The sequence below is a fragment of the Suillus discolor genome (genome assembly GCF_016758755.1).
Source record: "Suillus discolor strain FC423 chromosome Unknown F5147scaffold_4, whole genome shotgun sequence".
NCBI classification, from domain to species: Eukaryota; Fungi; Basidiomycota; class Agaricomycetes; order Boletales; family Suillaceae; genus Suillus; species Suillus discolor.
Genome location: NW_024541251.1, coordinates 616,914 through 643,290, shown reverse-complemented (window position 1 = coordinate 643,290; position 26,377 = coordinate 616,914). Strand labels below are relative to the sequence as shown.

General features: G+C 48.4%; 11 protein-coding genes and 3 non-coding genes across 14 annotated transcripts; 8 read left to right on the top strand and 6 right to left on the bottom strand.

Annotated features, from left to right (window-relative positions):
- Nucleotides 1–29: 29 nt before the first annotated feature.
- On the bottom strand, nt 30–1,289 carry F5147DRAFT_566492 (ribonuclease T2-like protein; the record flags this gene model as incomplete). The annotated part of the gene is made up of 11 exons (XM_041430804.1): nt 30–91; nt 142–244; nt 297–440; nt 495–543; nt 591–622; nt 679–768; nt 818–878; nt 930–945; nt 997–1,048; nt 1,102–1,122; nt 1,176–1,289. The coding sequence occupies 11 exons, from the start codon at nt 1,287–1,289 to the stop codon at nt 30–32; spliced, it is 744 nt and encodes a 247-aa protein (XP_041298498.1).
- Nucleotides 1,290–1,712: 423 nt separating this feature from the next.
- On the bottom strand, nt 1,713–3,988 carry F5147DRAFT_669373 (Gar1/Naf1 RNA binding region-domain-containing protein). Its single transcript, XM_041435450.1, has 4 exons — nt 3,746–3,988; nt 3,296–3,695; nt 2,988–3,250; nt 1,713–2,938 (listed from the first exon to the last, which is right to left on the bottom strand). The coding sequence occupies exons 1-4, from the start codon at nt 3,976–3,978 to the stop codon at nt 2,113–2,115; spliced, it is 1,722 nt and encodes a 573-aa protein (XP_041298497.1). The 5' UTR covers nt 3,979–3,988; the 3' UTR covers nt 1,713–2,112.
- Nucleotides 3,989–4,096: 108 nt separating this feature from the next.
- F5147DRAFT_669371 (elongation factor TS-domain-containing protein) lies at nt 4,097–5,209 on the top strand. The gene has a single exon (XM_041435449.1). The coding sequence runs from the start codon at nt 4,119–4,121 to the stop codon at nt 5,166–5,168; it is 1,050 nt and encodes a 349-aa protein (XP_041298496.1). The 5' UTR covers nt 4,097–4,118; the 3' UTR covers nt 5,169–5,209.
- Nucleotides 5,210–5,264: 55 nt separating this feature from the next.
- Nucleotides 5,265–5,336, top strand: F5147DRAFT_t18. Its single transcript has one exon. It is a non-coding gene; the product is annotated as a tRNA-Cys (tRNA).
- Nucleotides 5,337–5,412: 76 nt separating this feature from the next.
- F5147DRAFT_669369 (Metalloenzyme, LuxS/M16 peptidase-like protein) lies at nt 5,413–7,155 on the top strand. Its single transcript, XM_041435448.1, has 4 exons — nt 5,413–5,648; nt 5,700–6,492; nt 6,540–6,862; nt 6,915–7,155. The coding sequence occupies exons 1-4, from the start codon at nt 5,424–5,426 to the stop codon at nt 7,113–7,115; spliced, it is 1,542 nt and encodes a 513-aa protein (XP_041298495.1). The 5' UTR covers nt 5,413–5,423; the 3' UTR covers nt 7,116–7,155.
- Nucleotides 7,156–7,753: 598 nt separating this feature from the next.
- F5147DRAFT_806808 (glycoside hydrolase family 5 protein) lies at nt 7,754–9,634 on the bottom strand (the record flags this gene model as incomplete). Its single annotated transcript, XM_041443376.1, has 7 exons — nt 7,754–8,465; nt 8,521–8,671; nt 8,728–8,802; nt 8,854–9,000; nt 9,032–9,220; nt 9,278–9,441; nt 9,503–9,634. The coding sequence occupies 7 exons, from the start codon at nt 9,632–9,634 to the stop codon at nt 8,049–8,051; spliced, it is 1,275 nt and encodes a 424-aa protein (XP_041298494.1). The 3' UTR covers nt 7,754–8,048.
- Nucleotides 9,635–10,490: 856 nt separating this feature from the next.
- F5147DRAFT_669362 (glycoside hydrolase family 5 protein) lies at nt 10,491–12,626 on the bottom strand. Its single transcript, XM_041435447.1, has 8 exons — nt 12,517–12,626; nt 12,062–12,453; nt 11,846–12,009; nt 11,630–11,797; nt 11,424–11,570; nt 11,298–11,372; nt 11,098–11,245; nt 10,491–11,043 (listed from the first exon to the last, which is right to left on the bottom strand). Exons 2-8 carry the CDS (start codon nt 12,200–12,202, stop codon nt 10,627–10,629), a joined length of 1,260 nt encoding a protein of 419 aa, XP_041298493.1. The 5' UTR covers nt 12,203–12,453; nt 12,517–12,626; the 3' UTR covers nt 10,491–10,626.
- A 1,555-nt stretch (nt 12,627–14,181) lies between these two features.
- Nucleotides 14,182–15,885, top strand: F5147DRAFT_750644 (nucleotide-diphospho-sugar transferase). The gene is made up of 2 exons (XM_041440165.1): nt 14,182–14,817; nt 14,868–15,885. Exons 1-2 carry the CDS (start codon nt 14,229–14,231, stop codon nt 15,749–15,751), a joined length of 1,473 nt encoding a protein of 490 aa, XP_041298492.1. The 5' UTR covers nt 14,182–14,228; the 3' UTR covers nt 15,752–15,885.
- On the bottom strand, nt 15,886–18,272 carry F5147DRAFT_669353 (uncharacterized protein). Its single transcript, XM_041435446.1, has 12 exons — nt 17,701–18,272; nt 17,583–17,650; nt 17,456–17,528; nt 17,327–17,397; nt 17,259–17,276; nt 17,160–17,207; nt 16,674–17,114; nt 16,556–16,617; nt 16,475–16,510; nt 16,254–16,425; nt 16,107–16,190; nt 15,886–16,049 (listed from the first exon to the last, which is right to left on the bottom strand). The coding sequence occupies exons 1-12, from the start codon at nt 18,020–18,022 to the stop codon at nt 15,951–15,953; spliced, it is 1,494 nt and encodes a 497-aa protein (XP_041298491.1). The 5' UTR covers nt 18,023–18,272; the 3' UTR covers nt 15,886–15,950.
- Nucleotides 18,273–18,494: 222 nt separating this feature from the next.
- F5147DRAFT_603833 (uncharacterized protein) lies at nt 18,495–22,112 on the top strand. Its single transcript, XM_041432287.1, has 11 exons — nt 18,495–18,527; nt 18,583–19,914; nt 19,967–20,051; nt 20,104–20,406; nt 20,457–20,733; nt 20,786–20,983; nt 21,031–21,135; nt 21,185–21,308; nt 21,357–21,535; nt 21,584–21,763; nt 21,818–22,112. The coding sequence occupies exons 1-11, from the start codon at nt 18,515–18,517 to the stop codon at nt 21,923–21,925; spliced, it is 2,904 nt and encodes a 967-aa protein (XP_041298490.1). The 5' UTR covers nt 18,495–18,514; the 3' UTR covers nt 21,926–22,112.
- F5147DRAFT_t19 lies at nt 22,093–22,184 on the top strand. The gene has a single exon. It is a non-coding gene; the product is annotated as a tRNA-Glu (tRNA).
- Nucleotides 22,185–22,463: 279 nt separating this feature from the next.
- On the top strand, nt 22,464–22,548 carry F5147DRAFT_t20. Its single transcript has one exon. It is a non-coding gene; the product is annotated as a tRNA-Trp (tRNA).
- Nucleotides 22,549–22,600: 52 nt separating this feature from the next.
- Nucleotides 22,601–24,531, top strand: F5147DRAFT_669340 (uncharacterized protein; the record flags this gene model as incomplete). Its single annotated transcript, XM_041435445.1, has 8 exons — nt 22,601–22,898; nt 22,953–23,144; nt 23,203–23,315; nt 23,375–23,530; nt 23,582–23,660; nt 23,716–23,841; nt 23,893–24,083; nt 24,134–24,531. Coding segments are annotated over exons 2-8 (1,022 nt in total), but the record flags the coding sequence as incomplete, so codon positions are not given.
- Nucleotides 24,532–24,590: 59 nt separating this feature from the next.
- F5147DRAFT_757636 (uncharacterized protein) lies at nt 24,591–25,896 on the bottom strand. The gene is made up of 4 exons (XM_041440382.1): nt 25,580–25,896; nt 25,448–25,527; nt 25,245–25,396; nt 24,591–25,194 (listed from the first exon to the last, which is right to left on the bottom strand). The coding sequence occupies exons 1-4, from the start codon at nt 25,634–25,636 to the stop codon at nt 24,683–24,685; spliced, it is 801 nt and encodes a 266-aa protein (XP_041298488.1). The 5' UTR covers nt 25,637–25,896; the 3' UTR covers nt 24,591–24,682.
- Nucleotides 25,897–26,377: the final 481 nt, after the last annotated feature.

Genomic DNA, 26,377 nt, shown 5'->3' with positions numbered 1-26,377 from the left:
GTACACCTTCTCTATTTTGCCCGTCGGTATTATCCTTCTTTGGGAAGGTACTGGATACCACTCGAGGGGCAAGAAGAATCCTTAGGGTTGTCTAGAAGCCGCACGTTAACCGTCAGTCTGCCGTTGATACATGCAACGCACCTATCGGGACGAACTCGCCATCAATGACAGAGCCCTGGAGATTAAAGTACCAGCTGATCGAGCTGAGTGTGCCCGATCGAGAGCAGCTCAAAGCTGGAATGTACTGAAAAATAAACGTTACGATGATGCATTTTTGAGCAAACTATGAAACCTACTCCAGAGGCATTTTGGAGAGCCGACAATAAGGACGAAAGCGAATAAGTCTGGTCATATGACGGAGTGATGCCTGCCTGAGCAAGCCAGTCATACGTGGGGAGGGTCTTGAAGACCCTCACCACAGTCTCAAAGAATGCCACAGCCTTGTGTAATAATAGCACTCAGGGCAAATACTTTCATACATCACGCCTACTTACCTCGGCGCCCGTAGGGCTGCTGCTGGGAAGGCAAGCGACATCCAGTGTGCTAAACAAGGTTAAAATGGATATGCATAAAAATTCCGGAGTCTGTACCTATAGCATGTGCCGTGTGTAGCCCACTCGTGCTATAATGCTTGACAATAAGCTTTCGAACGAAACGAAAGCTCCGAGTTTCACGTACCTCCCAGAATTCCTCATTAGTTCCATCATCGTTGAGCCAATACTGTTGCATGAAATCCAATGTAGACGATGCACCCTGGGATTCGAGTAGCTGTGGGAAATCAGCTAGGGGTGCCTTGATATTGAAGAGAACGGCTAACCCCGGCGATATCCGTGTAATCACGAGAGGGATCGCACTTCTCAATGTAACTGCCGTCACAGCTACGATATATTCAAACGACCTGCCCTAGTAGTCCAGCTACTGTGACTTACTTATCAGGCCACAGACCTAGTAAATGTCCTGTGTCAGAACAAACTTAGAACACCATAAATTACGCACCATGAATGGTCCAACTGTCCGCAGGACTACCAGCAACATCTGTGTCCCAAACCTAAAAGAATTTATCTCTGGCTTCACATGTTAAACAAGGCAAACTGGACGAACTTGTGTCTGCAAAATCAGGCCCTGGAGCTAGTTAGGGCAAATTATCACCGACTGATACCAGGACAGGGACGCACTCCAGGAGTCTCAAAACAGCAGGTATTTGCGGCGGGGGGCGTGTTCGCATCCTGGCACGATATGGGGCCAGAAGTTCCGCATCCTGAGCCATCAAGGTTCTGGAAAAAGTTCATCGGGTTAATGTAGGACACCCCGAGGAGGGACGACATGACTAGTGATGAGACGGACATTTTAGACAAGGAGGTAGAAGACTGCAGCTGCCTGTATATTTATATGCCATTTCAGAAGGGAAGCTCCGGGTGCAAGGTTGACGTTGACCGGTGACAAGCCTGTGTATTTGCACATGTGCCACGAGGGGGAGCAAGTTTAACGTTGACCGGTGCCAGTAGACCTATATTGATATACCACGAAGGGAACATTCGGGAGCAAGGTTAACGTTGACCGGTGCCAGGCTTGTCATGTGTTTACAGTTTAAAAAGTTGACCGTTTAAGCGGATCGCGAGCTTGTGAGTGTTGACGCAGGAAACAATATGGCCTTTGTAAGGAGTCGCCCGCCACACGTGTGCTTCTCTTCTGAGGTTGAAGCACACGTGCGAGCTCACCCCACTCACAACGCCTCGATTTGAAAATCGCCTCAATCCCTTCTTCGTTACGCCCGTTCCAATTTACGTGTCGCTCCACCATTTGTTTGTAAGTTTACTGGTGCCAGGCCTGTCGTGCACTAAGGCACATGTCATGTGCTAGAGTATCAATTCCCTAAGCGACTTGTGGCGCGTTTTGGAAGATCACATTGTTGCACTGCGAGCTAGAAGGAAGTACGGAAAAAGTACGCACATGGCTTAAGCCAAAGATGGAAAAGCTCGGCAGGCGACTTGCGTTATTCGCTGCCGGCATCGTGGTGTTTTACATTAGGACAACTCTGGGCAGGTATGATTTCGGTGAGAGTACCGTCAAATGTATGCGATTGAAGAAACCCGCCGAACATGAATGAATGAACTAGATCGGGGTGTACGCATCGCTCTCCGCATTTTCATATTCCTGTCCATGCACCAACCACTGATTCGTCCAGGGTTGAGCAGGCTGTTGTGCGTGATAAGAGTTGAGCCGAGCCTCTTGGTTCCCAAACCATGCAGGAGGGCCATTAAATCCAAATGCGGACGCGAATCGAGGATTAATGTGCGGCTGTACGGATTGTTGTTGTTGCTGCTGCTGTCCAAATGGATGACTTTGAAAACCGCCTTGCTGATAACCCCACGTTGGCGGAGGTGAGAAAGGCTGTGAAGAATAGCCGGGGATTCCAACTGGTTGATTTGTTCCGCGTTCTATCTCGTCAGATGTGGGCGATAGAGGAATCGGGGGACTTGTTTTGTACGGTTCCATTGAAGGAGCCGTTGAGTTTTGTTGAGGCCATCTAGGTTCTCCCCACGAACGTCGTCCACGTTCTGGCCGCCCACGCCCACGACCCCTCCCACCATCACGAGCCCCACCACCTCTATCATGACCTTTACCACGCCCCCGACCCCGTCCTCTGCTGTCTCCAAAGTCTCTCTCGGGTTCCCTACCAGACAGACGAGCCTCAGTGGAAGAACCGTTCAAGTGTTCTTCATACTTCACAATGTCCACTTTGACCTCGTCAGCATACGGGTCGTCGTATGGGATGGGCGCCGGACGTGACGGCCCGGCAACCCGGTACCCGTCGTCATATGGGCCATGGGCGTCATATGGGTTTGCCCCGTAGAAAATTTTATCAATATCATCATTGTAACGAGACTGCGATGGCACAGGAGTTGTTTGTCGAGACGATGACACAGACATGCCACGTCTGCCAAGAATGAATGAGAATGAGAATATTTTTGAGTGCATACACATACCTTTTCTTCCGTGCCTGCTTGAACGCGGCTTCTTGTTCGTCATCAGAAAACTCCATTTCATCTTCACCGGGCTCCTCATCATGAATGTTACTTGCGTCGCTGCCGCGAAGCTTTTTGAGGTATGCCATGAAGACAAAATTACTTCGTTGTGGTATATGGTAAACTTCGCGAGCGACGCGAATCTTCTCAGTATCCAACGGGTAGCTCTGGTTGAATTTTATTTGATACAAGGGCTGAGAAGTGGGCCCGAACGTTTCATACACCTGCATAAGGTCAGAAGAGGTATCCTGAGAATACAAAATACGCACATGGCCGAGAACTTGTCGATCGTCGAATACTAGTAATGTCTCGACATCGAGTGCCTTTTCAGACGCAGCTCTGGAGGAGTCAGCAGGAAGGCCTTTCACAATTACTACGTTCCCAATAATGTTCATCACCTCGCCAACTTTTTCCAATACTTCTTCGAGTCCGACTCCTGATATAGAAGGGACAACGATGTCTGTCTCGACAATCTCATTTTTGGTCTGTACATATGATGCAACAGCTGTAGCGCCTGACTCCTCGTCATCGTCCACATCAATCTGTGGTTTTCGAGGGTTCAGCGCATTTTTATCTTCTGCTTTATCAGCAGTTTCATCCTCGCCTGACTCGGAATCCGAGTCAGAGGATTCAGAGTCTGAGCTTGAGTCTGACTCCGGTGATCCTGGTCTGGCAACATTCTCAAGATATCAACTGACCGATAGCATTCAGAGACTCACAAAACAGGTGTGGGATTGGAAGATTCCTCCTCTGGAACCATTAAATCGGCTTCAACCTCGTCCTCACTGTCAATCTCGCTGGACGAGCTTGCGATTGAATCATCGCTTGAGTCTGTAGACTTGTGGACATCCTTCCAAACATCCGCTTTTGGTGGAGGGATAACTCCGACAATTTCTTGAATAAGGAGTATATCCTGGGGGACCGACTCGGGGACTTTGAACTGAAAATCCATGACTGACGGGCGACAGTGAAATGGATAGCAAAGCGGCATATCCCAAAACAAGAAATTTGGGCATCACGTGAGCGTGCCTAGTCGCGCATCGCACAAAATTTTGTATAGAACCCTTCTCGTTCCATCAATATCCTTTCACGATGATAGCCCAATTTGTCCGTTCATCGAAACCGTTTCACGCATCGAGGCTCTCGCGTGTTGGCCAGTCGTGTTATTCTACAACTCCATCCAAGCCCTCTCTGCAGCATGTTGCGCAGCTCCGCAAACTGACAGAGGTCTCAATCTCAAAAGCACGAGAAGCCCTCAGTCAAACTAATAACGACATACAACGAGCCCTCGAATGGGTGAAAAATGATCTCGCAGCGTCGGGCATAAAAAAGGCCGCAAACGTCCAGTCTCGGGAGACTCGGGAAGGGCTTGTTAGTGTCTGCATGCTCTCTGGAGGTAGCAGGGGGAAAAAATCCTTGGGGGGCGGCGGTATACGGGCAGCCATGATTGAATTGAACTGCGAAACAGATTTTGTTGGAAGAAATGTCTTATTCGGTCAATTAGCGGCAGATATAGCTCATACCGCCGCATTTATCACGGAACCAACTGACTCTTCGACTATCATCAGATCTTGTTCACTGGATGTTCTGAACGATGCCCCACTATTATCTCAAAACAACCCCTCATCTCATTCGACATCTACAGTGTCAAGCTCTATTAGAGACCTCATTGCCAAAGTGGGCGAGAAGGTTTCCCTGAAGAGAGCTGTGACGGTCGTGCAAAACCCGTTATCGGGACAGTCTCCCAATCTTGGTCTCCGTCTCGCATCCTACCTGCACGGATCTGTGGGCTCCGCGCCTCATGGCCGCATCGGGTCTTTGGCTGTGCTCGCTCTTCAATCTCCAGAGCTTGCACGCTGCCTTGAGAGTGAGGCCTTTGTCAAAGATCTAGAGCGACTTGAACGTGCACTTGCACGGCAAATCGCTGGCTTTGACACTCGCTCGATCAAGTCATCGGACGGTGATGAGACGGCACTATACAACCAACCGTTCATGATGCTTGGAGGAGAGAGTGCAAATAAACCAGTACGGATGGCCATAGAGAACTGGAGTAAACAACGAGGTCTTGTCCGGGATGATGAAGAAGGAGGTATTGAAGTCCTGGAGTTTGCCAAATGGAGTGTGGGCGATGTCGTTGGATAGATTCAGTATCATTATTATCTTGCTTAGACTACATAGACTACTTGGAAGTGACATCCAATGTGTTTTTGGCTAATTATGTTTTGGGCTCTATCACATGACTCCATAGCTCAGTGGTAGAGCATACGATTGCAGATCGTGCGGTCCCGTGTTCGAACCACGGTGGGGTCTATTTTTTGTTTACCGAGTACGTAATTATACTCCCGGAGTTCACAATATTCGGTGTTCGGAGTTTTTCGACCTTGGACTTTACTCACCATGCGGAAGGCAACAACGTCGCTCGTCCGTCGCAGCCAGCGGCAATTTTCTCAAGCAGTACACCCTCCATTGCAGATCACTACTTTGCCCAACAAGATTAGAGTTGCTACAGAGTCGACTCCCGGTCATTTTTCATCCGTTGGACTCTACGTGAATGCGGGGTCCAGGTATGAGGACTCATCAACCTCAGGCGTTAGCCATTTTCTGGACAGGATGGCCTTCAAGGTGCGTAGCTTAGGCAGTATCTGTGCCATTATTTATAGCTCCATTGCTCAGACTACCAGCTCTCGCTCCACGGAAGACATGGCGACCGCAATGGACAAGCTAGGTGGCCAAATCATGTGCTCTTCGTCACGCGAATCCATCATGTACCAATCGTCCAACTTCGACCAAGCTACTCCCCTCGCGCTTTCGCTTATATCAGACACCATCTTGAATTCTGCCTTTCTACCTGATGAACTTGACGCCCAGAGAGATGCCGCTCGTTACGAGATCCGAGAAATTAGCCAGAAGCCTGAGATGATTCTGCCAGAGGTCTTGCATGAGGTTGCGTACGGCAGGAAAACACTTGGGAATCCCCTCCTATGTCCAGAAGAGCGAATAGACGCGATTACTGGAGACCTACTTCGGGACTGCATTACAAACTGGTACCGCCCGGAAAGGATGGTGATTGCTGGTGCTGGGATGCATCACGAACGACTAGTAGAGCTAGCCGATAAATACTTCTCATCTCTCAAATCTGCGCCAACACCGTCACTTTCGTCACTTCAGCCGTCAGCTACTCAAAATCTTCCGCCCCACTTACTTCCCTCTTCCTCACCCTCACTCTATAAGTCATTAACTCGTGCTGCATCAACTTATCTATACCCTACGTCCCTTTCTACCGAGCCACCGCTTCCTCCACTGAACCCTCACTCTAATTATGTTGGTGGCATCCATCACATCCCGAGCGAGACAGAGTTCGATCAGCTCTATCTAGCCTTTGAGGGCGTAGGTATTCATGATGAGGATATATATGCCCTCGCCACTATGCAAGTCCTCCTGGGAGGAGGTGGAAGTTTCTCAGCTGGTGCGTAATTATTTCCTGCGCCACATGCTTTATTTAACTTCTTGCAGGTGGTCCTGGGAAGGGCATGTACTCCCGACTTTATACGCACATCCTGAATCACTACACCCAAATCGACCACTGTGCTTCCTTCCATCATATTTACACAGATTCCTCGCTCTTCGGTGTTTTTGCGTCATTCGTCCCCAATGCTCCTGGCCAGAGAGGCAATACTCCTGCACAAATGCTGCCCCACCTGGCCAATCAGCTTAGCTTGCTCATATACCAATCTGTCCCCAAAGTTGAACTTGAGCGTGCCAAGAATCAGCTCAAATCGAGCCTCATGATGGCTCTCGAAAGTCGGGCGGTGGAGGTAGAGGATCTTGGCCGACAGGTATGACAAACTTTTATCATAAACATGCTTGCATACTTACGTGTTACTCTAGTTGCTTGTCCACGGTCGGAAGATTCCTGTGACTGATATGACGGCGGCCATCGACAAAGTGACTCCTGACTGCGTGCGCCGCGTCGCTACTAGACTATTCGCACCTTCATCTGGAAACAAGGCTACGATTTTGACCATGGGGCGCGGGGATATAGGAGATTGGAAGGCGACACTTAAAAAATATGGTGTCGCAGGAGCATGAAGGTTTGAACGCTTAGATCACTGCATATTTTCTGTACTTAATTTTAGTTAACGGTTATTGCAACAAATTGTTTTCATCATACGTGGTGTGCCTTGACGAGGCATTTTCAAGCAAAGCGGTGTCAGTAAGTGATCCTAGCCTCAAAGCGCCCAATGGTGATGACAATTTCGTTGCAGCAGTCTAGCTGATCCTCGGTATCGCACTAACTTCATGGCTCACCTACTCCGACAGTACTGCTCACAAGTATCACTGCATAGTGTAGTTACGCACCTCGAACTCAGCGATTTGACTCAATCACCCCACACAGATCTCCAGCCAGCGACTCTGAATTTGATAGTATATCCTGCATAATCAAGTTAACAGAAATATCGGCCACGCTCGTGCAAAAAATGCTGTTTCGTATCTCCTGATGGGAGAAAGTACAGCTGTTGATGAGCCTGAAGGCTCGTTCAACTATTCAGTGCCTGTGTTGATATGCTTGTTTTCAAGTTCGGCAGTGCATGGAATAATCGATATGATACGTAAAAGAGGGCGTGAACAAGTGCTGTAGCGCAACACGGCATCGGAAGTTTTGGAGCCAATTTGGTTATAATCACACTGTCTCGTTTCTTGGCAACTCAGCCTTCTTCACGATCATACAGTACTACACGAAGCTGAACTTTGAACTTCCAATCTTGCGCACATCAACTTGATGGGGAGCGGTTTGAGAGCGCTGGGCACAGGTGGAATTCGCACATGGGAGTGAATTATGTCTGCGGAACTAACCATGCGGTTCTTCTATACAAATGGGAGAAACTTGGCGACTATGTCAGAGTACGTGATCCTTCAAAAACTGGGTATAAATACGATGGTTGGGCAATCATGCAGAACAATAACAAACACAGGATTAGGAAGGAGCGAGAGAGAGAATTCTACTAAAGCGAGTAGGTGCATCTATCCGCAAATAGTGGGGTATTCGAGGTCAGTAGGAGACCAGGGTATCCAGCCGTTTTGCAATCCAGCCAGGTATGACCATTCGTCTGCACTCTCTGCCTTCCACGTCCACATCAACCACCCGTTCGATTTCTCGTAGGAAATGACTTGTGCTTCCCAAAACTGACGAAGGAAAGTCTTATAGCTCGAGCTAAAAGTAGATGCGCTCCCGGTAAGTCCGGTGCAACTTCCAACGTAAGTGGAACCAGGATAGGAACCGTCATAACGGGCCCCGTTGCCCCTGCCATTCAGGTAGGTGGCGCAGTCAGTGATGGCGGGTGACCATTCACCGACCATAAGCCAAAGGTCGAAATCGGAAAGAGTAGATTGAGTATCACACGCAGTATCAATATGGCTCTGCCAAGACATTTGGACATCCTGCGGAAACATAAGGATAAGACTTTGGAAAGGGCTTTCTATCTTAGGGACATACCTCATTGGAAAACACCTGGTAGATGTGTGTATCCATCGCCACGCCCTGGAAATCAGGCGTGGTCTCGAATCCGTTCCAATAGCTCAAAGACTGGAAAGCGTCATGAAGTAGAACGACAGTATTACTCTGCGTCGACGTGCCATATGGATACCTATATAACGCATCAGCACTCTTCTTCTATAGCAGACAACGGGTGATTATTTTCACCTAATATTTCCATAAGAATCGTAGTAATATTGTCTCAAAGGTGTTAGCACAGATGATCCGTAGTATCCAGCTGGTCTAGAAAAGCACGTCACATTCATTCAAGGATGCTCTCTCGGGTACACTCACTCGTTCAGGGGCGCGATGATAGGAACAACATCAGCTTGGTCGGCAAACATGGAAGCAATCTGTTCGATGATCGCGTTTGTCCGGGCAATATTCGTTTGGTTTGACTGCCATGTAGGGTATGACATTCTGTGTCCAGAATTGTCGTACCTACAATTTTGCGTGAGCCATCAAGAGACACCAAGACACAAATAGTACGCGCCCATTTTGGCTTCCGGGAGCCCCATGGAGATCGATGATCAACTTGAGTCCGTATTGGCTAGCCCATTGTACAGCGTTCTGAAGGTAAGGAAGCTGGCCTTGTATGTATGGCTCACCAGAGCCAACTTCAAAGGCCCAGTACCCAATAGGCAGTCTCACATGGTTCAATCTGTAGCATGCCGACGAGTCAATTATGGTATATATGCCTGCAGGGCCGAGCGCGTACCCGGCAGCAGCGATATTTGCAAAATCATCCTGCGTAATCCAGGTGTCCCAGTGGTTCTGTAGTACGGTTGTCGCAGTGGCACGGTCATAGTATTGTCCAAATGTCCATTCATCGACAATGTTAGGATTTCCTGTGTTGTCGAATATACTGGGGGTGATCCATGGCTACGTCCAAACATGATGATTAGTTAAGACCCTTGACCGTCGTCCGCCTTATTGCACATACCTCGAGTACGAGCCAACCTCCAAGGTTGACACCTCGCACCATCTGAGAACCATAAGGGAAACCAGGAGAAAACTGAGACGATACTGAGTGGAACAGAGACAGCCCGATGAGGGCCAAAAACGCAGAGAACATCGAAAAATTAGCAGAGATTGAATTCATCGAACCAAGCCCAGTCGCATTTTATTCGGGTTTTATGGCTAATCCATCGACCTCGGGCATTATTTAATAGAACTGGCAAGAAGCAGAGAAGACTACCAATCTGCGAAAAGTGAGGCTCTCACTTTTCCGCACGTGTTCAGCACCATCATGATGCCGGTAGGGACTTTTCATGCGCAGGCTGAGGCTCCAATATCCAATGACCGCAGCCGCCATTCCGGTGATACATATTTGGATCCCCAATTCAGAGCACAGGATGCCGTACGCCTAGATCCATCAGACATATTAGAAACAAGGTGTTATGATCGAATGGAGAATGCGTTCATAGAATGGCACGGAAATTGTGCTTCACGTGAGGATCCATCGTCATGCCAGACGGGCTGGATCGTCCCAGGATAATACAGTTGCAGAAAGGCTTCTGCCCTCCTGGGCAACTCGATAGTAGAGACACATATAGTATACTTATAGCATAACTCCGATTGTCAATTTATCGCACACTGGCCCGGGAATCTGGCAAAAATGCATCCTGCTTTGCTTGAGCTTGAGTAATAGTCCAGTCAGCTCTAAAGATGTCGATGAGTACTGAGTCGAGATGATGCTGACGCCGCGGAGGCACGCCACTCCTTCACCAGGCGGCCACGGTGGTTTGTGTGCTCGATCATTTGTGAACAGAGTATAACAGATCTAGAGTCCATTTCAGTGCGATCCGTGTCTTCTATGGAGTGCTCAGTCACTGGATGAAAGTTTGGAGTGCGGAGTTGCACCTTCAACAAGTTGGAGTTTATATGGCAAGCTCGAAGCCTATTACTACATCACGCCGTACTAGTGGCGCTGTGGCAAAGTTTTCTCCGCTTCCATATGCATGGATCGATTAAACAAGACAAAGTACGGGTATATGCTGGTCTATGTAAGTTGCTACCATGAGTCCGCTGTAATGCTAATAAAATGTTTGGCATTGCTGCCATTGTTCAACCACAAATGTTCGGGTACTCCAAGTTAGTTGGGTCTTGTGGTATCCATCCATACTGCAACCCGGCCTGGTAACTCCAATCATCCGCATTCTCAGCCTTCCAGGTCCATTGAATCCATCCACTGCCTTTCTCGTAGGAGATGACCTGAGCTTCCCAGTATTGACGCATGAATTGCTTGTATTCTGTGCTGAAGTTCGTCGCATCGCCTGTTTTGCCCGTACAGCTGCCGTCCGCGGTTGTGCCTGACAGGGTTCCGTCATAGCGTGCTCCAGTGTTGCGACCGTTCAACCATGTCGCGCAGTCTGTCGATGCAGGAGTCCATTCACCAACAAATATCCACATGTCAAAGTCGGCGAGGCTAGACCCATGACTGCACGCCTCGCTGATGTGCTGAGAATAGTTGTAGGCAACTTGCTGTTCACGTCTTTAGTACATTGTTGCATCATAGAGGAAAGGGAGTGTGCATACCTCGTATGTAAACATCTGGTAGATGTGAGTGTCCATTGCGACGCCGTCATATCCGTCGACCATAAAGCCATCCCAATAACTAAGACTTTGGAATGCGTCATGAATGAGCTCAACAGTATTACTTTCTGTGGATGAACCGTAAGGATATCTATAAGTCCCGTTGTTATTGGCTAAAATTAGGACGAGGGCTAAGTGCTTGCCTAATGCTCTGATACGAATCTGTCCAATATTGCTTCACAACTGAGAGCATTTGATCACCGTCAAATCCTGCGGGTCTATAAACCATCAATTTAACTGAGAGTAAAGCAGGATATAAAGGAACTCACTCATTCAGTGGTGCAATGATAGGCACTGTTTCGTACTCCGAATCGACCATAGAAATAATGGTCTTGATGATATCATTTGTCCTATCGACGTTGGTCTGGTTACTTTGCCATGTTGGGTACGACATTTTTTGACCGGAATTATCAAAACTGTGATGAAAATATTAGCACGACAGGCAATGCCAGGATGATATTACTGTTGGAATCACCCGTTCTGACTGCCAGGGGCTCCATGCAGATCGATGATGAGCTTGAGATTATGGTTTGACGCCCAGGTAATGGCCTTGTCCAAATAATCTAGCTGCCCAGTTATGTACGGTTCTCCTGGACCGACCGCGAATGCCCAGTAACCAATGGGGAGACGAACATGGTTCAAGCTGTAGAATATTTCAGAGGGAATACAATGAGCATTGGTCAGACCATACCCTGCTGCTGCGATGGCTTCAAAGTCATCTTCGGTGATCCAAGAGTTCCAATGGTTTTGTAAGGCTGCTAAGGCAGTATTATAGTCCTGATACTCGCCGAAGGTCCACTCATCAACAATATCACTGTTGCCAGTGTTCTGGAATATACTTGGGGTGATCCAAGGCTAGATATGAATTAATAAAAAGAGGGTATCACAATATGTATGGGTTCCTTACCTCTAGGACAAGCCAGCCGCCAAGATTAACACCTCGCACTTTTTCGGAACCGTAGTTAAAGCCCGGCTGGAAGGATAGCACGGATGGAACTGCAGAAAGTCCGAGCACAACAAGACTGAGCAAGCGATTCAGTAGGGGCATGTTGGTCTGGCAGCTGGGAGGAGGGTGAGTACATTATTGTCTTTTATATGAGGAATAGCTTGGTTCAATTACACATCGGTAGTTCGCTTGTGATCCGAGGAAGATCGGTTACACCGCAGGAAGATTGACACAAATGGATGAACCTTGAGCGCTCTTGAGCGCTTGAAAGTCTAATGCGTGCACACTGGCGCGGTCGCATCACGATTCGTGTTGACATATACTCAAAAGACTCGCATATATGCTGATGGACGCTGGTCAATGTGATTCAAGTCTGAAGTGAGTAAGTTCATATCAGGTTGCAAGAAGGCACTCACATTACATACTTGAATCACTAGGCTAGTACAGTCACATGGTGACCTCATAAAAGAAGTTCGGGCCCGGCGTCAATGATGTAAATTGCCACCACAGTCATAATCGATGTACAAATTGATCAAAAGGTCGCATCTTGGTGTGCTGCAATCATTTGTGTGCAATGTGCATCCTGAGTGAATTGGATTGTTGACGCAGCTGCCAGTGAACGACTCTGAAAGTCATTGTCAACATTGCCGACTTTCTTTGCAGCGCTTCGTTTAGCTAAGGGCGCACACGTGCTAAATTATATTTGATCCTTGTCATATTAAGTACGTCAGATATGTACGGAAGACCTACGATTTGAGAATGAGCTTGGAGCGCTGGATCACCACATGAATTCTTTCAAGTACTTAGGGGAAGGAAAAGTGTTCTCACCTTGGGCTGAACAACCCATTTGAAAGGCAGAAATAAGAATAATTGAACGGCCAGTACTCACCGGAATTGCTACTGCCGCATCGATGTGTGATAAATAGTGGCGAATCTTCCTGCAGTCCTGGCCAGCCCACTCTAGCCCCACGTCCTTCTCTTAGTTCATTTTCTGATCCTTCATCTCAGAAGGTTTCCATTGTTGGAAGTACAACATTGCCATAGCACTCCTTGTCTTTGTCACATCTCGGGCTGTGTACTATTTTACAAAAACTAAAACATAAGTTTTGGGGATGACATGCATGTTGACACGTGGACGGCGCATCTAAAAATCCAACTTTGTGGGAGTGTAGTTTAAGACTCTTGCAAGATGGGGGCTCCGAAGTTGTGCAGCTGTATAAGTCACATATTGCAAATTTGCACACCTCTTGCAATAAGCACATGAGAATCTTGATAAATCAAATGAGCTAGGGTAGACGGTGTATTCGAGTCAGAACTGAAAATTCTGGTCTCCGAGCTCACGACAGTGTAGTACCCATATGCGACGGTGCGATAACGACAATGTAATGAAGCGAAATAGGTAACTGCGAGGAATGTCGAAACTGGATGACATGGCCCGCCTGTGCGCCGGTATTGATCGAAGTGGTAGAGCTTTGAGAAGGAGCTGTTGAAGCATTAGATCCTTGCGAAGGTACATTGAGACCTAAACGACTGCAAGTCATATCGAATATAGAAGATATAGGACGATACAAAATATGTGAGCGAATTGTGTAGTGCAGCGATGAAAGGGAATCGAGGTCAGGAGGAAAAGGCTTGCCACTGGACGTGTGCTGACTCACTGCTGAGGGCATCTCTGAAAAATGGCCGGTCTGGGACCTCCAAGCGAAGTATGAATTCTGCTGCGTTCGTCACTGTTTCTCACGCTTGTTCACTGTCTGCAACAGCACCAAGGACTTATTGATCTGGGGCCTGAACAGATTCTTGCATGTTAGCCTTCTCAAGGACGACATCATCCAGCCTCGTGCCCCCAATGAGGCGGAGTATGAACATGTAGCAAATAAGTATTCCAGTGAGATGTTAATACGGTAGTTGGCGGCGGCAGGCGCGTCGACGGGATTGATTAACATCGCGGAGTTTAAACTGCGCTCGGAGAGGTGCCGATGCCCCACACTAATCTGGGACGTGTGCCGCCGATTCCTTCCGAGCACTCAGGAACCGGCACCTTCCACGACGACAGCCACTGTGATGACTCAGCTCTATAGGTTAAATAACGGCATATCACGATTTCTTTAGCTCATTCCAACAAATAATGGCTGTTGATAATATCCGCGACAGATACCAGGCTGCTGGCCACGACCACCTATTCACTTTCTGGTCGACCCTTGAAGAATCAGAACGCAAATCGCTCTCCCGCCAACTCGAAAACCTTGACGTCGATCGCGTCAACAGGATTTACAAGAAGGCCATCGCCTCTGAGAAGGAAGCCGCTGCCGACCCCGAGCCTATTGAACCCCTTCCTGTTGGGGCGTGTGAGTCTATCGTTAATGATTCTCCAAGCGAGAAGTCATGGCGTAGTCAGGGCCTCCAGGCCATCGCCCGTGGGGAGGTGGGTGTCCTCCTTATGGCGGGTGGTCAAGGTACCCGTCTGGGCAGTTCAGCGCCCAAGGGTTGTTATGACATCGGCTTGCCTTCACACAAAAGTCTCTTCCAGTACCAGGCTGAGCGTATCGCTCGCCTCCAAGTTGTTGCCGGGAAGGAATGCAACAAAGCTGCAGGTTCAGTCATCGTGCCGTGGTATGTCATGACCAGCGGTCCGACGCGTCGTGAGACCGAGGCATTCTTCACGAAGAACAATTTCTTCGGATTGAGTTCAAAGAACGTTGTCTTTTTCGAACAAGGTAATAATACTTATTCCTTGTAACTCATTTATGTTGACCGGGGTCTTCAGGCACTCTCCCATGCTTGACTGCGGAAGGCAAGATCATGCTCGAGAACACATCGCGTATTGCGGTCGCTCCTGACGGCAACGGCGGGTTGTATGCCGCTACACGCACACCTCTATCCGAGTCTAGCAATTCAACAGTTCTTTCTGACTTGACTGATCGCGGAATTCTCTACGTTCATGCATACTGCGTTGACAATTGCCTTGTCAAAGTCGCCGACCCCGTTTTCCTCGGCTACTGCATATCCAAGCAGGCTGACTGTGCTGCCAAGGTAGTTCCCAAGGCCTCTCCTTCGGAGGCAGTCGGTGTTGTCGCTCGTAGAGGAGAAAAGTTCAGCGTTGTCGAGTACTCGGAGATCTCGAAGGAACAAGCGGAACTTCGTAACGCCAAGACTGGAGATTTAGCTTTCAATGCCGCTAACATCGCCAACCACTTCTACACGACGAGCTATCTCAAATCTGTCAAATCGTTTGAAGATGACCTTGCATTCCACATCGCTCGCAAGAAGATTCCCACAGTTGATCTGAAGACCGGGAAAACAATCAAGCCGAGTGAACCTAATGGCATGAAGCTTGAGCTGTTTGTGTTTGACGTCTTCCCCTTTACGAAGCGCTTTGCGGTCTTGGAAGTTGCACGTAATGAGGAGTTCAGTCCGCTCAAAAATGCGCCTGGAAGTGGTGCAGATAACCCAGAGACTAGCCGTCGCGACCTGCTTGCGCAGCACAAACGGTTCCTGGAGAGGGCTGGTGCCCAGGTCAAGGATGGTGTGGAGATCGAGCTCTCTCCATGTGTCAGCTATGCAGGCGAGGGCCTGGAGTTTGTAAAGGGCAAGACCTTTACCAAGTCAGGTTACGTTGAAAACCCCGAGGAGCTCGATGCTCTTTTCTAGTCGGTATAGTATATCTTCATGGACCTCTAATCGAATTTGGATTGTGGACTTTTTTTGTACAACTACTCTTTCGCATCGGTACATGGACATCCTCTTTCAGTTTTTCAGTCAATACGTCTCACTTGTACACCCGATCATTTGATATCAGTAGTGATTCGCATCCCCTAGAAAACAAGCTGAACAATAAATATAATGACGTTCAACCTCCTACAGGGCCGCCATCTGCAAGTTTGGCTCCCCGCTTTTCCAACTCATCTCGAAGAGAGGCGAATAAGCGTTGGGTCCGCTCGGCATTTGGCTGTGTATCAGTACGTCAAATCGAAGACGCACTGCTGCATGGCATAGATGCACACACCTCCTTGCAGCAGGTAATGAGCTTATCGATCAACATTGTTTGTCCGTTTTGCGCATCTTCCAACTCCTTTCGGAGATTCTGATTCTGGATTGATGTTGAGAAAAGCTGAGGGGGATGCACTGTAAATATGAATAAAATTTGAATTACCTCGTCGTCCATTCTGTCGGCACGGGACTTCTCCCCCTCAGCCAGTTGCTTCTGCTCGGCTGCTCGAGCGCGAGATAGGAGAACCTCTAGCTCTTTTGAACGGATGACGCATTCAAAATGTCGTTCGCGAAGCTCATACTGTCGGAGAACTTCCTTCAGTCGTTCTCGTACGCTATAGTCACAACTTAGTGGGCAAGCATTCTTGAAAATGGGGTACGCACACGCCATCAAAGATATCTTCCAATGACCGCCGGGCGCTAATCAGTGTTAGTTGGGCGGATCAAGAGAGCGAGGGAACCCACTCTTGTGGATCATCTGTCCAGTTCTTCCTGAGGCGCTGGCGACGAGATTCTGAGAGGTCTTCCTGTATGGGTATATCTCTTACCCTCAGTTTCCAACACGATTCGTGTCATCACTCACGAAGTCATCCATGCCGGGTCCTTCGGTCAGGTCCATGAGCTCCACAGCAAGAATCTCATCTCCGTCTTCTACTCCTTGCTCTTCTGGTGTCTGGTCCGCATCTATTGTCCGACCATTGTGGGAGAAGATGAATTGCATCGAGGATGACACATTGGAACCGACAGTGTGCGTGCTGGCGGCTTCCGACTTGGCAGTGCCATTCATCTGCTTCCCGCTCACCGATGTTTTCCCCTCATCCTTCTTCCCACCTGTCGCCTCCATTCTATCCGTCCACGCATTGAACAGTCGGGAGAACTTGGTCTTGCGTGAGATTTTGAAGAAGAGTTCAGCTCGATATCGGCAGACTACTTTCACGACAATGTCAGGCATTTCGCGGTATTTGACGTCTTGCGTTTTGGCTTTGTCCACTCGTTTTGCCATGTCGGATTTCATTTGCATGATCTGAAGGCAGTGTTGGTGAGGCTACCAGCTGAAAAAATGACACACCTCTTCTTGTGCCTCTTCTATGCATTGTGCTAGACGTTTACTGTCCTCCTAGGCCGGTGTAAGCATACGGGATGAACCTCGTTGCGCAGTAATGCGTACCCGTAGTCTCTTGTTGTCCTGCACAAAAGTCGGTTAGGAAAATAGAGATAGGACATTAGTCTGCTGACCTTTTGGAGCTCGCGTGCCAAATTCTCCATTTTAACTTTAGTCTGGTTAGCTTTCGTTAGTTGACCCTTTGCTTTATGGATACAGTGGAGTATGAGTATCTTAGAACGAAGTGGGTCAGTGGTACGTACCAGCATCCTTGTCCTTGACCAATTTCTGTTTTTCCTTTGCATGGTCGCGTTCCAATCGCTTTAGCTCTGCGAACTGCAGTTCGGTGATTGAGAGATGCATATATCGGACATGCGAATGATAACGTACGAGTTCGATGTACTTGGCATGAACTGCATTCTCCTCCATGCCTTTTACCGACTTTACAGCCTCCTCAGCTGATAAACGGATGAGTGGTGTATGTATTTGAGAGGCAGGACAAACGGACCAAATATCTTCTCCTCCTCTTCCTCAAGGACCTCCTCCTCTTCCAGAGCAGCGATCCTGCTCTTTAGAGACTCGTACATAGCAGCAGGATCGACAGGTGTATCGTTCTTTTTCTTCCCTTTCTGATTATGCGTATAAGTGCCATTAACGACGGTGTTATTGGAATGAGGTGGTAGTGTTCGATTTGGAATGGGTGGATTCGGATGATTGGGAAGAAGGGGAGGCGCGACGGAAGGCGCAGAAGGAGCGAGACCGGTTGGAGGAGGTTTGGCTGGCCGCGAACCTATTGCATTCTGACTGGGAATGATGTTTGTACCGTTCATAGGTATTTGATCCCCAGACGTCGTGCTGGTGGACCTGCGCGGTCGGCGAGGGATACAAGGTATGAAGAACTTTAGGAAAGCAATGTTTTGAAAGCGTGAAGGTTAGCTGGATGCTTTTTGTTTGGCCAGACCTGATTGCCAGTGATTAACAACAAATTTTCAAAGACGGAATACACGGAAAGTCATGCACTACGCGGATTGGCGACGGGCGTTAATAGCTAAGAGGATGATCAATATCTGGGTTTCAACTATATACGCGTACCGGTAGGTCGTTAGCTAGCCAAAATCAATCTCAATGAAATCAATTTTATTATTCAAAAATTCTACGGACACTCTATAAAAACATATATAGCGTGGACGACAATACGTTAGATCAATGGCTAGGTTCACAGCGGAACGGCTGAGGCTGATGTAATGCCACACGTGATCAAATTTTAAGACGCGTCGCGTAGATGGCAAACATTCAAACAACCCTGTAACTTGTAACAAAAAATGTATAATCTAGGTGGGATACTTCAAGTATCTTTCCTTCAGGCTTCACATTGACTTTGTAATTGTAGATTCTTCTCCTAGTCCACCCAGGAAGAAGATGAGAATGTCTTCTCCGACCTACGACGAACAAGTCGATGACATGAGTCAAGACGATATAAGCGCTTTCGATGCCATAGAGGCACGCCTCTCTCAGCCAGCTCCTCCACTCCACAAATTACCCCTACCAACAAACTCACACCGCAGGCTCAGCCTTGGCGAAGCTGGAGATCGTAGCACTTCGTCCGATCAGGACCTACTCTCCTCTCAGGACATAACATCTCAAGACGACAACAATCCTTTTGCTTCTGACCCCTTCGCTGATTCAAACGCCACGAAACAAGCAGTATATTCATCTTTTTCCAAAGCGTCTGCCGTTCTCCCTCCAGTAGGCTTCAAGTCTGCATCGGCTTTGCCCATTCAGAATGTGGATAACTCACACCGCTCACCTTCACCCGAGGTGCCCCCGGAAATCGATTACTCTTCGTGGTTTACCTCGGCTCCTCCTGCGGCTTTCCCTGGCTTTCAATCTGCTGCGTCCCGCCTTGACAAAACCAAAGAGAATGACCCCGAGGCGACTGTCAGTCACAACACACCTATAGGTTTTACATCCGTCGGAAAAGGGAATCTAATTATGCCATCAACCATCGCATTACGAAAGGCCGAAGAAAAGATTAAGCTGTGGCAGGAAGAGGTTGACGATTCGAGTTCCTCCCAAAGATCTGGAGGGTTTGCGCCCTCTTCCTCAGCACGACCATCCTCGCCTCAGCGCACCGTTCTGGGAGCAGTGCACAATTCATTGTCACCTCAAGTTCCGGATACGCCGACTCCTGTGATGGCTACTCGCAGGTCAATTGAAGCTGCAGCACGATCAACACTTGACACACCAACGCTTCGTGTCAGCGACTTCAAGGGAAAGCAGAAACCTTTTAAATCTCCTTTGATCACCTCCGTACCATCACGACAGCCAATCACGGGGATAGCCACCTCTATATATATCAACTCACCCCTCAATCCTCATCGTCAGAGCTTCGCGTCCGCATCTTCTCATATGACTCCATCTAGTTCTGCTGTACCAGGAACGCCTATTCGTCCCTCACCATCGGTTAATCCTGGTGGCGCATTTCGACCACTGGGCCTTACACCGCGAAATCTACGTGGTGGTCCGGTCAAGAACAAGTTTGTGACGCCTTTTAAACCAGGCGTCAAACCTCTAGATTTGAACAATGCGGCATCAGCTACACCATCGTCTGTTTCCCAAAGCCCCGGCTTACAGCGACCTATGTATCCGCCCTCAGCAACCCAGTCTCCCAGGCCAGTAAAGAAAGCTCCTGAAAAGGGTACAGGCAAAGTATTCAACCTTGGTAAGTGTTTCACTGCAATGATCCACCGGTAAACTTATCACCCTTGTTACAGTACCTCCTGCAGGAAGGATGACACTTGCCAATTCCAGTCTTATACCTCAGGCCTACACAACCGCAGAACTTGAGGATCGGGGAATGTCAGTCAGTCAGTTCAGCTGCAATACTGATTACTAACACCCTTCCACATAGAAATGTCACAGAACTATCCCAGATAACACCAGCTACTGCTCTCTTTTACTCGTTTTATACGCCATCTGCTACACCGAATGAAGGTGTTCAGCCCTCTGATGCGAAACCTCTCGGACCTACTGCCGCTTTAGAAGAACTCTACGCAAGAGGATGTTCCTTGGCCACACAGGAATGGATTAACAACCATTGGCCGCTTATCCTCTGGAAGCTCTCTGGAATGGTCTCACTCGAACCAGAAGCAGAGTCCGATCCCGATCGCAAACGATGGTGCTGGCCTGAAGTAATCCGCCAGCTACTGTACAGGTTTGTGCTATCTACCTAACCGTTTCTTCCCTGACTAACCACTGGCGCAGATACGAACGAGACTTGAACGGGTCAACACGACCACCACTACGACTGATTACTACAAGAGATGCGCCTGCTGCATCCCCGATGGTGCTTTGCGTCTCAAATGTCACTTGGTCACCAGCCGGAGAAACTGACGACGGTTTTCCCATTCCTTCACATCCCGAGTTAGAGGTGACAGACGGATGGTATAGACTGCGCGCGAGGGTCGATAAACCGCTTGCGAGAGCCATCCGTAAGGGTCATATCAAGATCGGGAGGAAAATTGCTGTTACTGGAGCCAGGGTAAGCGACGGGAACTACCCTACATCGTGATGTTAATTGACTTTTCGTGCAGCTCTCTGCGGAGCGTAAAGATGGACAAGAAGTCCTCGAGGCATATGATTCGAGTGTCCTGGTGCTGACAGGCAACTCGTCCCATATGGCCCCCTGGCACGCAAAGCTTGGCTTCCAGCGAAGTCCATTCATTGCAATGCTAAACAGCCTCACAGCGGACGGTGGAAACGTGGCCGTTGCAGCTGTCGAAATTATCAAGGTATGACGAGCGTGTAACACCCAGACGTAGCTTACTCTAGTTCAAAGATTCATCCCGTCGCATACATCGAATTCTTCGAAGACGAAAACGGAAAGCGGATGGAGGGTCCCCGCAGTGCCAAGGATGAAAGTGCCTTGAGTGAACAATGGAAGGTGAGATGAAGAGCTCTGCACCAAGGCTAGCGCTTACATTCTATATCAGAGGAAGCGCGAACTCGCTGCCTCAAAGATTTGGTCAGACCTTGAAAAACGAGCGGCGTTGATGATGGGGTTTGCAGATAGGCTTGAACAACGTGTGGGTCCGGGCTTTAATGTCAAGAGCGAAGGTGAGAAGACCGTGACCAAAGCTGTGTGTTGCTCACGCGCTACTTTAGAAATGCCGGACAATCTTGACGATTTATATGAATCCTTGGAGGAGAGCGACCGTCATCAAGCCCAGGCGATACTCTCACGGCTTAGCCGCCTTGAAGCAGGCAGTCTTGCTGCACACATTCGAGAGAAGCTTCTCCAGGATCGTGAAGCTGTCGCGGGAGATATCGAGCGAGAATTGCAGGTAAGTTTGACACTTACACGAAGTTGTTCTCACCGAGCGCTCCCCCAGGATAAATGTCCCGCTCGGGAAGTGCGCAGTTTCCGTGTTATCATCGTGAAAGATGCATATGCACCCACAAGAGGCGGCGATAGTGGTCGCAAAGCCCAGCTAACTGTCTGGGATGTACTTAACTTATTGGTTGCTGAAGGATCCTCAGCAGGGGAGTTTAAATTGGGCCAGAAGTTCCTCGTGAGTGATGTTTTTTTGTAGAGCAGTACGATTCTCGTCTTACGATTACGCCAGGTGACAAATTTGATGCCCAAGCAAATATCTGCCTGGATGGACCGTGGCCCTGGATCTGAAGTGTACCTTGCTACCACAAAGAATTCTAGGTGGAAAAGGTTAGCATGAGCGGCCAATTACTGAAGGTCATGCGAGAGTGAGGCTTCTTATTAGGTTTAGTGTAGGTCGAATTGTAATGATATTATATGTTCAAAGCCAACTTTGCAGGTTTTGTCGACGCACATTCAAGCTGCTGACACTGAAGCTTGTAATGCGGTACACACCGGCTCTGTCATTCGGATATGGTGTAAAGGTAACATATCCGCCTCTCATTTCTCCTTCTTCATGGGGCGCGCGGTTGCTCGGGGTTCGATTCCCCGTATCCGAATCATTTTACCTTCGTGATGGTCCAATACCGTTATTGAATATCGAGGAACTTACAGATATATTTTTCGTGTCTTCGATCAGTAGGAATGAATTGATTTCGGAGTAGGACTTGAATATACAAATATAAATAAGCTACTAGCTAGAGGTTAGACACCACTGCGCCTTTCAAAACTCACAATCTGCCGTTGAAACGCTGACTGCCTGTACAAGACACTCGGAGAGTATGCTGTTCCAGCTCGAAGTCCTAGTATTATGCATTATATGAGTTCAGTATTCACATGAACCCGTGGCGCAGTGGTAGCGCGTATGATTCCAGCTGAGTTTGGATATCCATAAGGTCATCCGTTCAATCCGGGTCGGGTTCACTTTTTTATGTGAAAAACGCGTGGTGGCGTACCCTGTCCAGATTAGGCATGTACTCACCCTGGTGGCTGGTTCTACGGCTTCTACCATGCCACTGCCAGCAATCTATCATGTATGTTCTATCCACACAGGTTGAGCAGTGCCATCGGATCATGTGCCTACGCTGATAGGTTCTGCCAGTGTGCAGAATTTGAGCGTGCCATTGGACCTTGTATCCGACCGTGGGTCCGCGGCGGCCCTGTGACAGTGCAAGTTATTCACAAATGATTGTGAACGGCACAAGAGCCAATTCACCCACTGTGCCAGGGAATGGTTGGATAGTGGCAGGAGCTGGCCAGCAATTTCATTCAGCGTCAGTTAAGTTGGTATCAGAATTCCATGGATGAGCGTTGATTCCCTCATATAGATCCAACACAGCTTCTCATGAGGAAACATATATACTCTCGAGTCTTGCCTCCGTGCACGGAAATCGTCCAAGATACCGTGTGGCTCTCCTATCTAAATCTGACTCAACTGGTCAGTGGCACGACCGTAATCATGGCCATACCCATGGATATGGCTGCTTTGTTGGGTTTGTTTCTGGACACCTTGTTATATGGTGCGTAACCAGCCACCAGCGGAAAGGTCATAGTGCCAAACTTTATTATCCCCAACAGGCGTGTTCTTTACTTTATACTGTTTCACACTGTTCATCCTGCTCAAGAAGACCGGCATTAAACGGCAACTCCTTCTCCCAGTGGCAACCTTGCTGCTCTGCATTGCAACGGCCGTAAGTCGCTGAATGTAGTCAAACCTCTTCGGGGAATAGCTCAACACGATTACTTTCAGCATTTAATCATCGATTTTGTTCGAGCGCTAGAGGCATTCATATTCAAGGTGGATACGATTGGTGCAAGTGACTACTATTCCAACTTTGCTTCACCACTGTTTGTTGCATCAACGGCACTTTGCATCACGCAAACCATTCTCGCCGATGCAATAGTTGTGAGCCTCTCTACATGGCACGTTTACTTCTCCCTCTGAGCAGGGCCGTAGGTTTGGCGATGTTATGTGCTCAACGACAGAAGTCTCAAGGTTGCCATTCCTGGCTGTATCATACTCTTAGCCAGCATAGGTGAGTATCTCGATAGTGCTATTCGATCATTGTCTTTTCCGGAAACATTTTCCAGCCACTGGATACTATGGCATCGGGTCCCTTTCTCGGGCCCGTCCGCTGTCTGATATCTCCCCCGCTGATTATGGGTGTATCGCCACATTCGATACCTTAACCATGGTTCTCAGTGTTACCAGTACCAGTACGTCAATTGGATCTGATCTGCAGGCTCCTGATGACCATAGTAATGCAGGTTTGAATGCTTGGCGCATCTATCGCACTCGCTATTCCGTGCCAGAGGGCTTTGCCGCCTTTCTACCCGTTTTTGTTGTCATCGTCGAGAGCGGCGCTTTTTATTCCGCGAGTATCCTTATACTCCTTTTAACGTTCTTCGTTGGATCCAACAGTCAATATACCATGCTGGACATTATCACTCCCATCGTGGTGAGTTTACAGAACTTGCGACCCAAGCGATTCATAACAATTTTATCCAGGGGATCACATTCTGCCTCATCATTCTGCAAGTTCACTTCGATGTAGGTGGAAACTCGCCGGCCGAAAAGTTCACTGAAGCAAGGGGTACTATTACGAACCTCTTTCGAGGGCAAGGTGTACGAGAGGGTTTCGGCATGGAACCAATGACTGTGCACACCACAGAGGAAACAGCTCTACATGAATAACGACTTGAAATTTGAGGACGGTGTTCAATTTATAGCCCAATCCCAATATTGATGTCCTTGAAAGTGTTGGAAATCCAACCTGTCAATACAGCACTTTCGTTCGCACAATTACCATATCAGGAAACACCGTCTACGATACATTCGCTTAGCCCACTTACGGTACTTACAGAGTTCTTATGTATTTAGGTACCTAATATAATCTCTTTACACTCGATTGATGATCGATGAGGGCTTACGATTATTCCTTATCACACGCCTTTCGTTCCAGAAAGCGCAAACCAGATGTCTTGGGTCTCTATAAGTTACAGTAATCAAGGTGTCTTCATTCGTCATCATCATCATGGTCCTCGGATACTCTCTGATCTACTCCTCTTCGTCATCATATATCCATCCCGTTGGCCATGTAGGCGATATCTCCCTCCAGTACGTGAAGTATGCTTCCAATCTTTCACGTCGTCCTCGCTCTGCGCGCACTACATCCCTCACATTCTTCGCCTGTTCCCTCAGCATTTTCGCTCTATTGCGCAGAGCGGCAGCCTGAGCGAGAATACGCTGATCTTTGGACGTGACCTGGTTCATAATGCTCACTGTCCGGTTGAGCATCTGTGGTGTTTCGAGCGGGGGGTTTTCTGAACGCGAGCTACGGGGGGAGTCATGCTGACTCGGGTAGGATAAATAGGAATCAGTATCGTTGGTGTCCTCGTCTGGAGCTGGGTGCCCAGTGTGACTTTCCAGCACTGGGGAAGGGCCTTGCAGTATTGCTGCTGAATTTACAGCGGCGACGTCGGCGGCATCTCTGGCTACTGCAATCGGAGCACTTTTTTCTGTGCTGAGCGCAGATTTCTGAGAATCGTTCTGGGTGGGAGGATTATCAACTAGACAAATGTCAGTTTTTTTGTACTGTGACATGGCACATGACACTCACGACTTGTGTCTACAGGTACGTCCATAATCTGTGTTGATGGAGCAGCGACTGGAGGGATTTCCTCGCTAGCTCTTCTTGACCCAGAAGGAGGCCGGTCTTGCATGCTAGTTCTCAACCTCTTCCTCGGAGGCTCTTCATTCCCTTCATCCTGACTGAGCCACTATCAGAACAGTTCATTACGCTGACCATGAAGGAAAACCTACTGTAGTTGAACAACTTCGTAGAGCTTTAGGAGCTCTTGGATAATTGTCTCGCTCTTCATGTTAGCCTTGATCTTATTTTCCTGTTTTCTGGTTATTTACTGTGGTATTCAGGAAAGAAAATGAGATACACACCTTCGCGAGCTTTTGCAGCTTTATGCGGGTGAGCTTACGGAGTGTAGCTTCGTCCATGTCAAGTGTCCCGAGAAGGAGCAGGTGCTGAGATGTGCGATATAGATAGAGATAGAGAAAAATAGTGCTGGTCGTCGGACTGACGAGCTTGTATAAAAGAAAGATAGAGAACAAGCGGAGTGCTCTTCATAGTTGCGTGATGCGGTGGAATGTGGCCCATCCACAATTTAAATCCACACCTATCGTGTGGTACAGATATATCCACAATGGACTTGTACCACAAGCTGACGAGGGAGCCGGCTTCAGTGCTCCGGCAGAATTATTGTGGAGTTGATCGATACAAATAACTTTTTTATTTTTATTTTTTAAATCAAGTTTATTGTCCTCTTGGGGTCGTTGACCCTATGTTGGACTTAGCCCTGTTCGCGGGGGGCTTGCTCCCGCCTATTCTAGCGTATATATATGTGTGTACTGCCGTGGTCTCAATGGAAAACAAGTACTCCGTCAGCATATTGTCGGGCGAAGGCCGACGCTGAGTTCGTACAGAGGGAGTGATGTGGTGTGGAGCGTATATAGTGTCTGCACTCCTACGGTAGTGTCTCGCGCAGCGGGGCTTCTTCCCTTCTGTCTCGGAGATGATTAGTGTCGAATGGTGTCTCGCGCAGCGAGACTTCTTCTCTCCTGTGTCGGAGTTGGGTGGTGTATGGTAGTTTTGTATTAGTTCTTGATGTATGTTGCGCGGAGGGGAGATTTAGTTGATTAATTGTGTCTGTAGGGTAGTGGGTTGAAAGAGTGTTCTTT

Bases quoted from the DNA above. Each gene is read 5' to 3' on its own strand.
- F5147DRAFT_603833 (XM_041432287.1), top strand. The intron at 20,052-20,103 runs GTCAGTCAGTCA...CCTTCCACATAG, and splicing joins GAACTTGAGGATCGGGGAAT to AAATGTCACAGAACTATCCC. The intron at 21,536-21,583 runs GTAAGTTTGACA...GCGCTCCCCCAG, and splicing joins ATATCGAGCGAGAATTGCAG to GATAAATGTCCCGCTCGGGA.
- F5147DRAFT_757636 (XM_041440382.1), bottom strand. From the start codon at position 25,636: ATGGACGAAGCTACACTCCGTAAGCTCACCCGCATAAAGCTGCAAAAG. The intron at 25,528-25,579 runs GTGTGTATCTCA...ACCAGAAAACAG, and splicing joins AGCTGCAAAAGCTCGCGAAG to GAAAATAAGATCAAGGCTAA. The intron at 25,397-25,447 runs GTAGGTTTTCCT...ATAGTGGCTCAG, and splicing joins TACGAAGTTGTTCAACTACA to TCAGGATGAAGGGAATGAAG.
- F5147DRAFT_669373 (XM_041435450.1), bottom strand. From the start codon at position 3,978: ATGGATTTTCAGTTCAAAGTCCCCGAGTCGGTCCCCCAGGATATACTC. The intron at 3,696-3,745 runs GTGAGTCTCTGA...GAATGTTGCCAG, and splicing joins TCCAATCCCACACCTGTTTT to ACCAGGATCACCGGAGTCAG. The intron at 2,939-2,987 runs GTATGTGTATGC...CATTCTTGGCAG, and splicing joins AAGCAGGCACGGAAGAAAAG to ACGTGGCATGTCTGTGTCAT.
- F5147DRAFT_669369 (XM_041435448.1), top strand. From the start codon at position 5,424: ATGCGGAAGGCAACAACGTCGCTCGTCCGTCGCAGCCAGCGGCAATTT. The intron at 6,493-6,539 runs GTGCGTAATTAT...AACTTCTTGCAG, and splicing joins AGGTGGAAGTTTCTCAGCTG to GTGGTCCTGGGAAGGGCATG. The intron at 6,863-6,914 runs GTATGACAAACT...GTGTTACTCTAG, and splicing joins TAGAGGATCTTGGCCGACAG to TTGCTTGTCCACGGTCGGAA.
- F5147DRAFT_669371 (XM_041435449.1), top strand. From the start codon at position 4,119: ATGATAGCCCAATTTGTCCGTTCATCGAAACCGTTTCACGCATCGAGG.
- F5147DRAFT_669362 (XM_041435447.1), bottom strand. From the start codon at position 12,202: ATGCCCCTACTGAATCGCTTGCTCAGTCTTGTTGTGCTCGGACTTTCT. The intron at 11,571-11,629 runs GTGATTCCAACA...TTTTCATCACAG, and splicing joins GCCCCTGGCAGTCAGAACGG to TTTTGATAATTCCGGTCAAA. The intron at 11,044-11,097 runs GTATGCACACTC...AGACGTGAACAG, and splicing joins ACCAGATGTTTACATACGAG to CAAGTTGCCTACAACTATTC.
- F5147DRAFT_669353 (XM_041435446.1), bottom strand. From the start codon at position 18,022: ATGAACGGTACAAACATCATTCCCAGTCAGAATGCAATAGGTTCGCGG. The intron at 16,511-16,555 runs GTGGGTTCCCTC...AACACTGATTAG, and splicing joins TGGACAGATGATCCACAAGA to CGCCCGGCGGTCATTGGAAG. The intron at 16,191-16,253 runs GTAATTCAAATT...ACATCAATCCAG, and splicing joins CCGACAGAATGGACGACGAG to AATCAGAATCTCCGAAAGGA.
- F5147DRAFT_750644 (XM_041440165.1), top strand. From the start codon at position 14,229: ATGGCTGTTGATAATATCCGCGACAGATACCAGGCTGCTGGCCACGAC. The intron at 14,818-14,867 runs GTAATAATACTT...CGGGGTCTTCAG, and splicing joins CGTTGTCTTTTTCGAACAAG to GCACTCTCCCATGCTTGACT.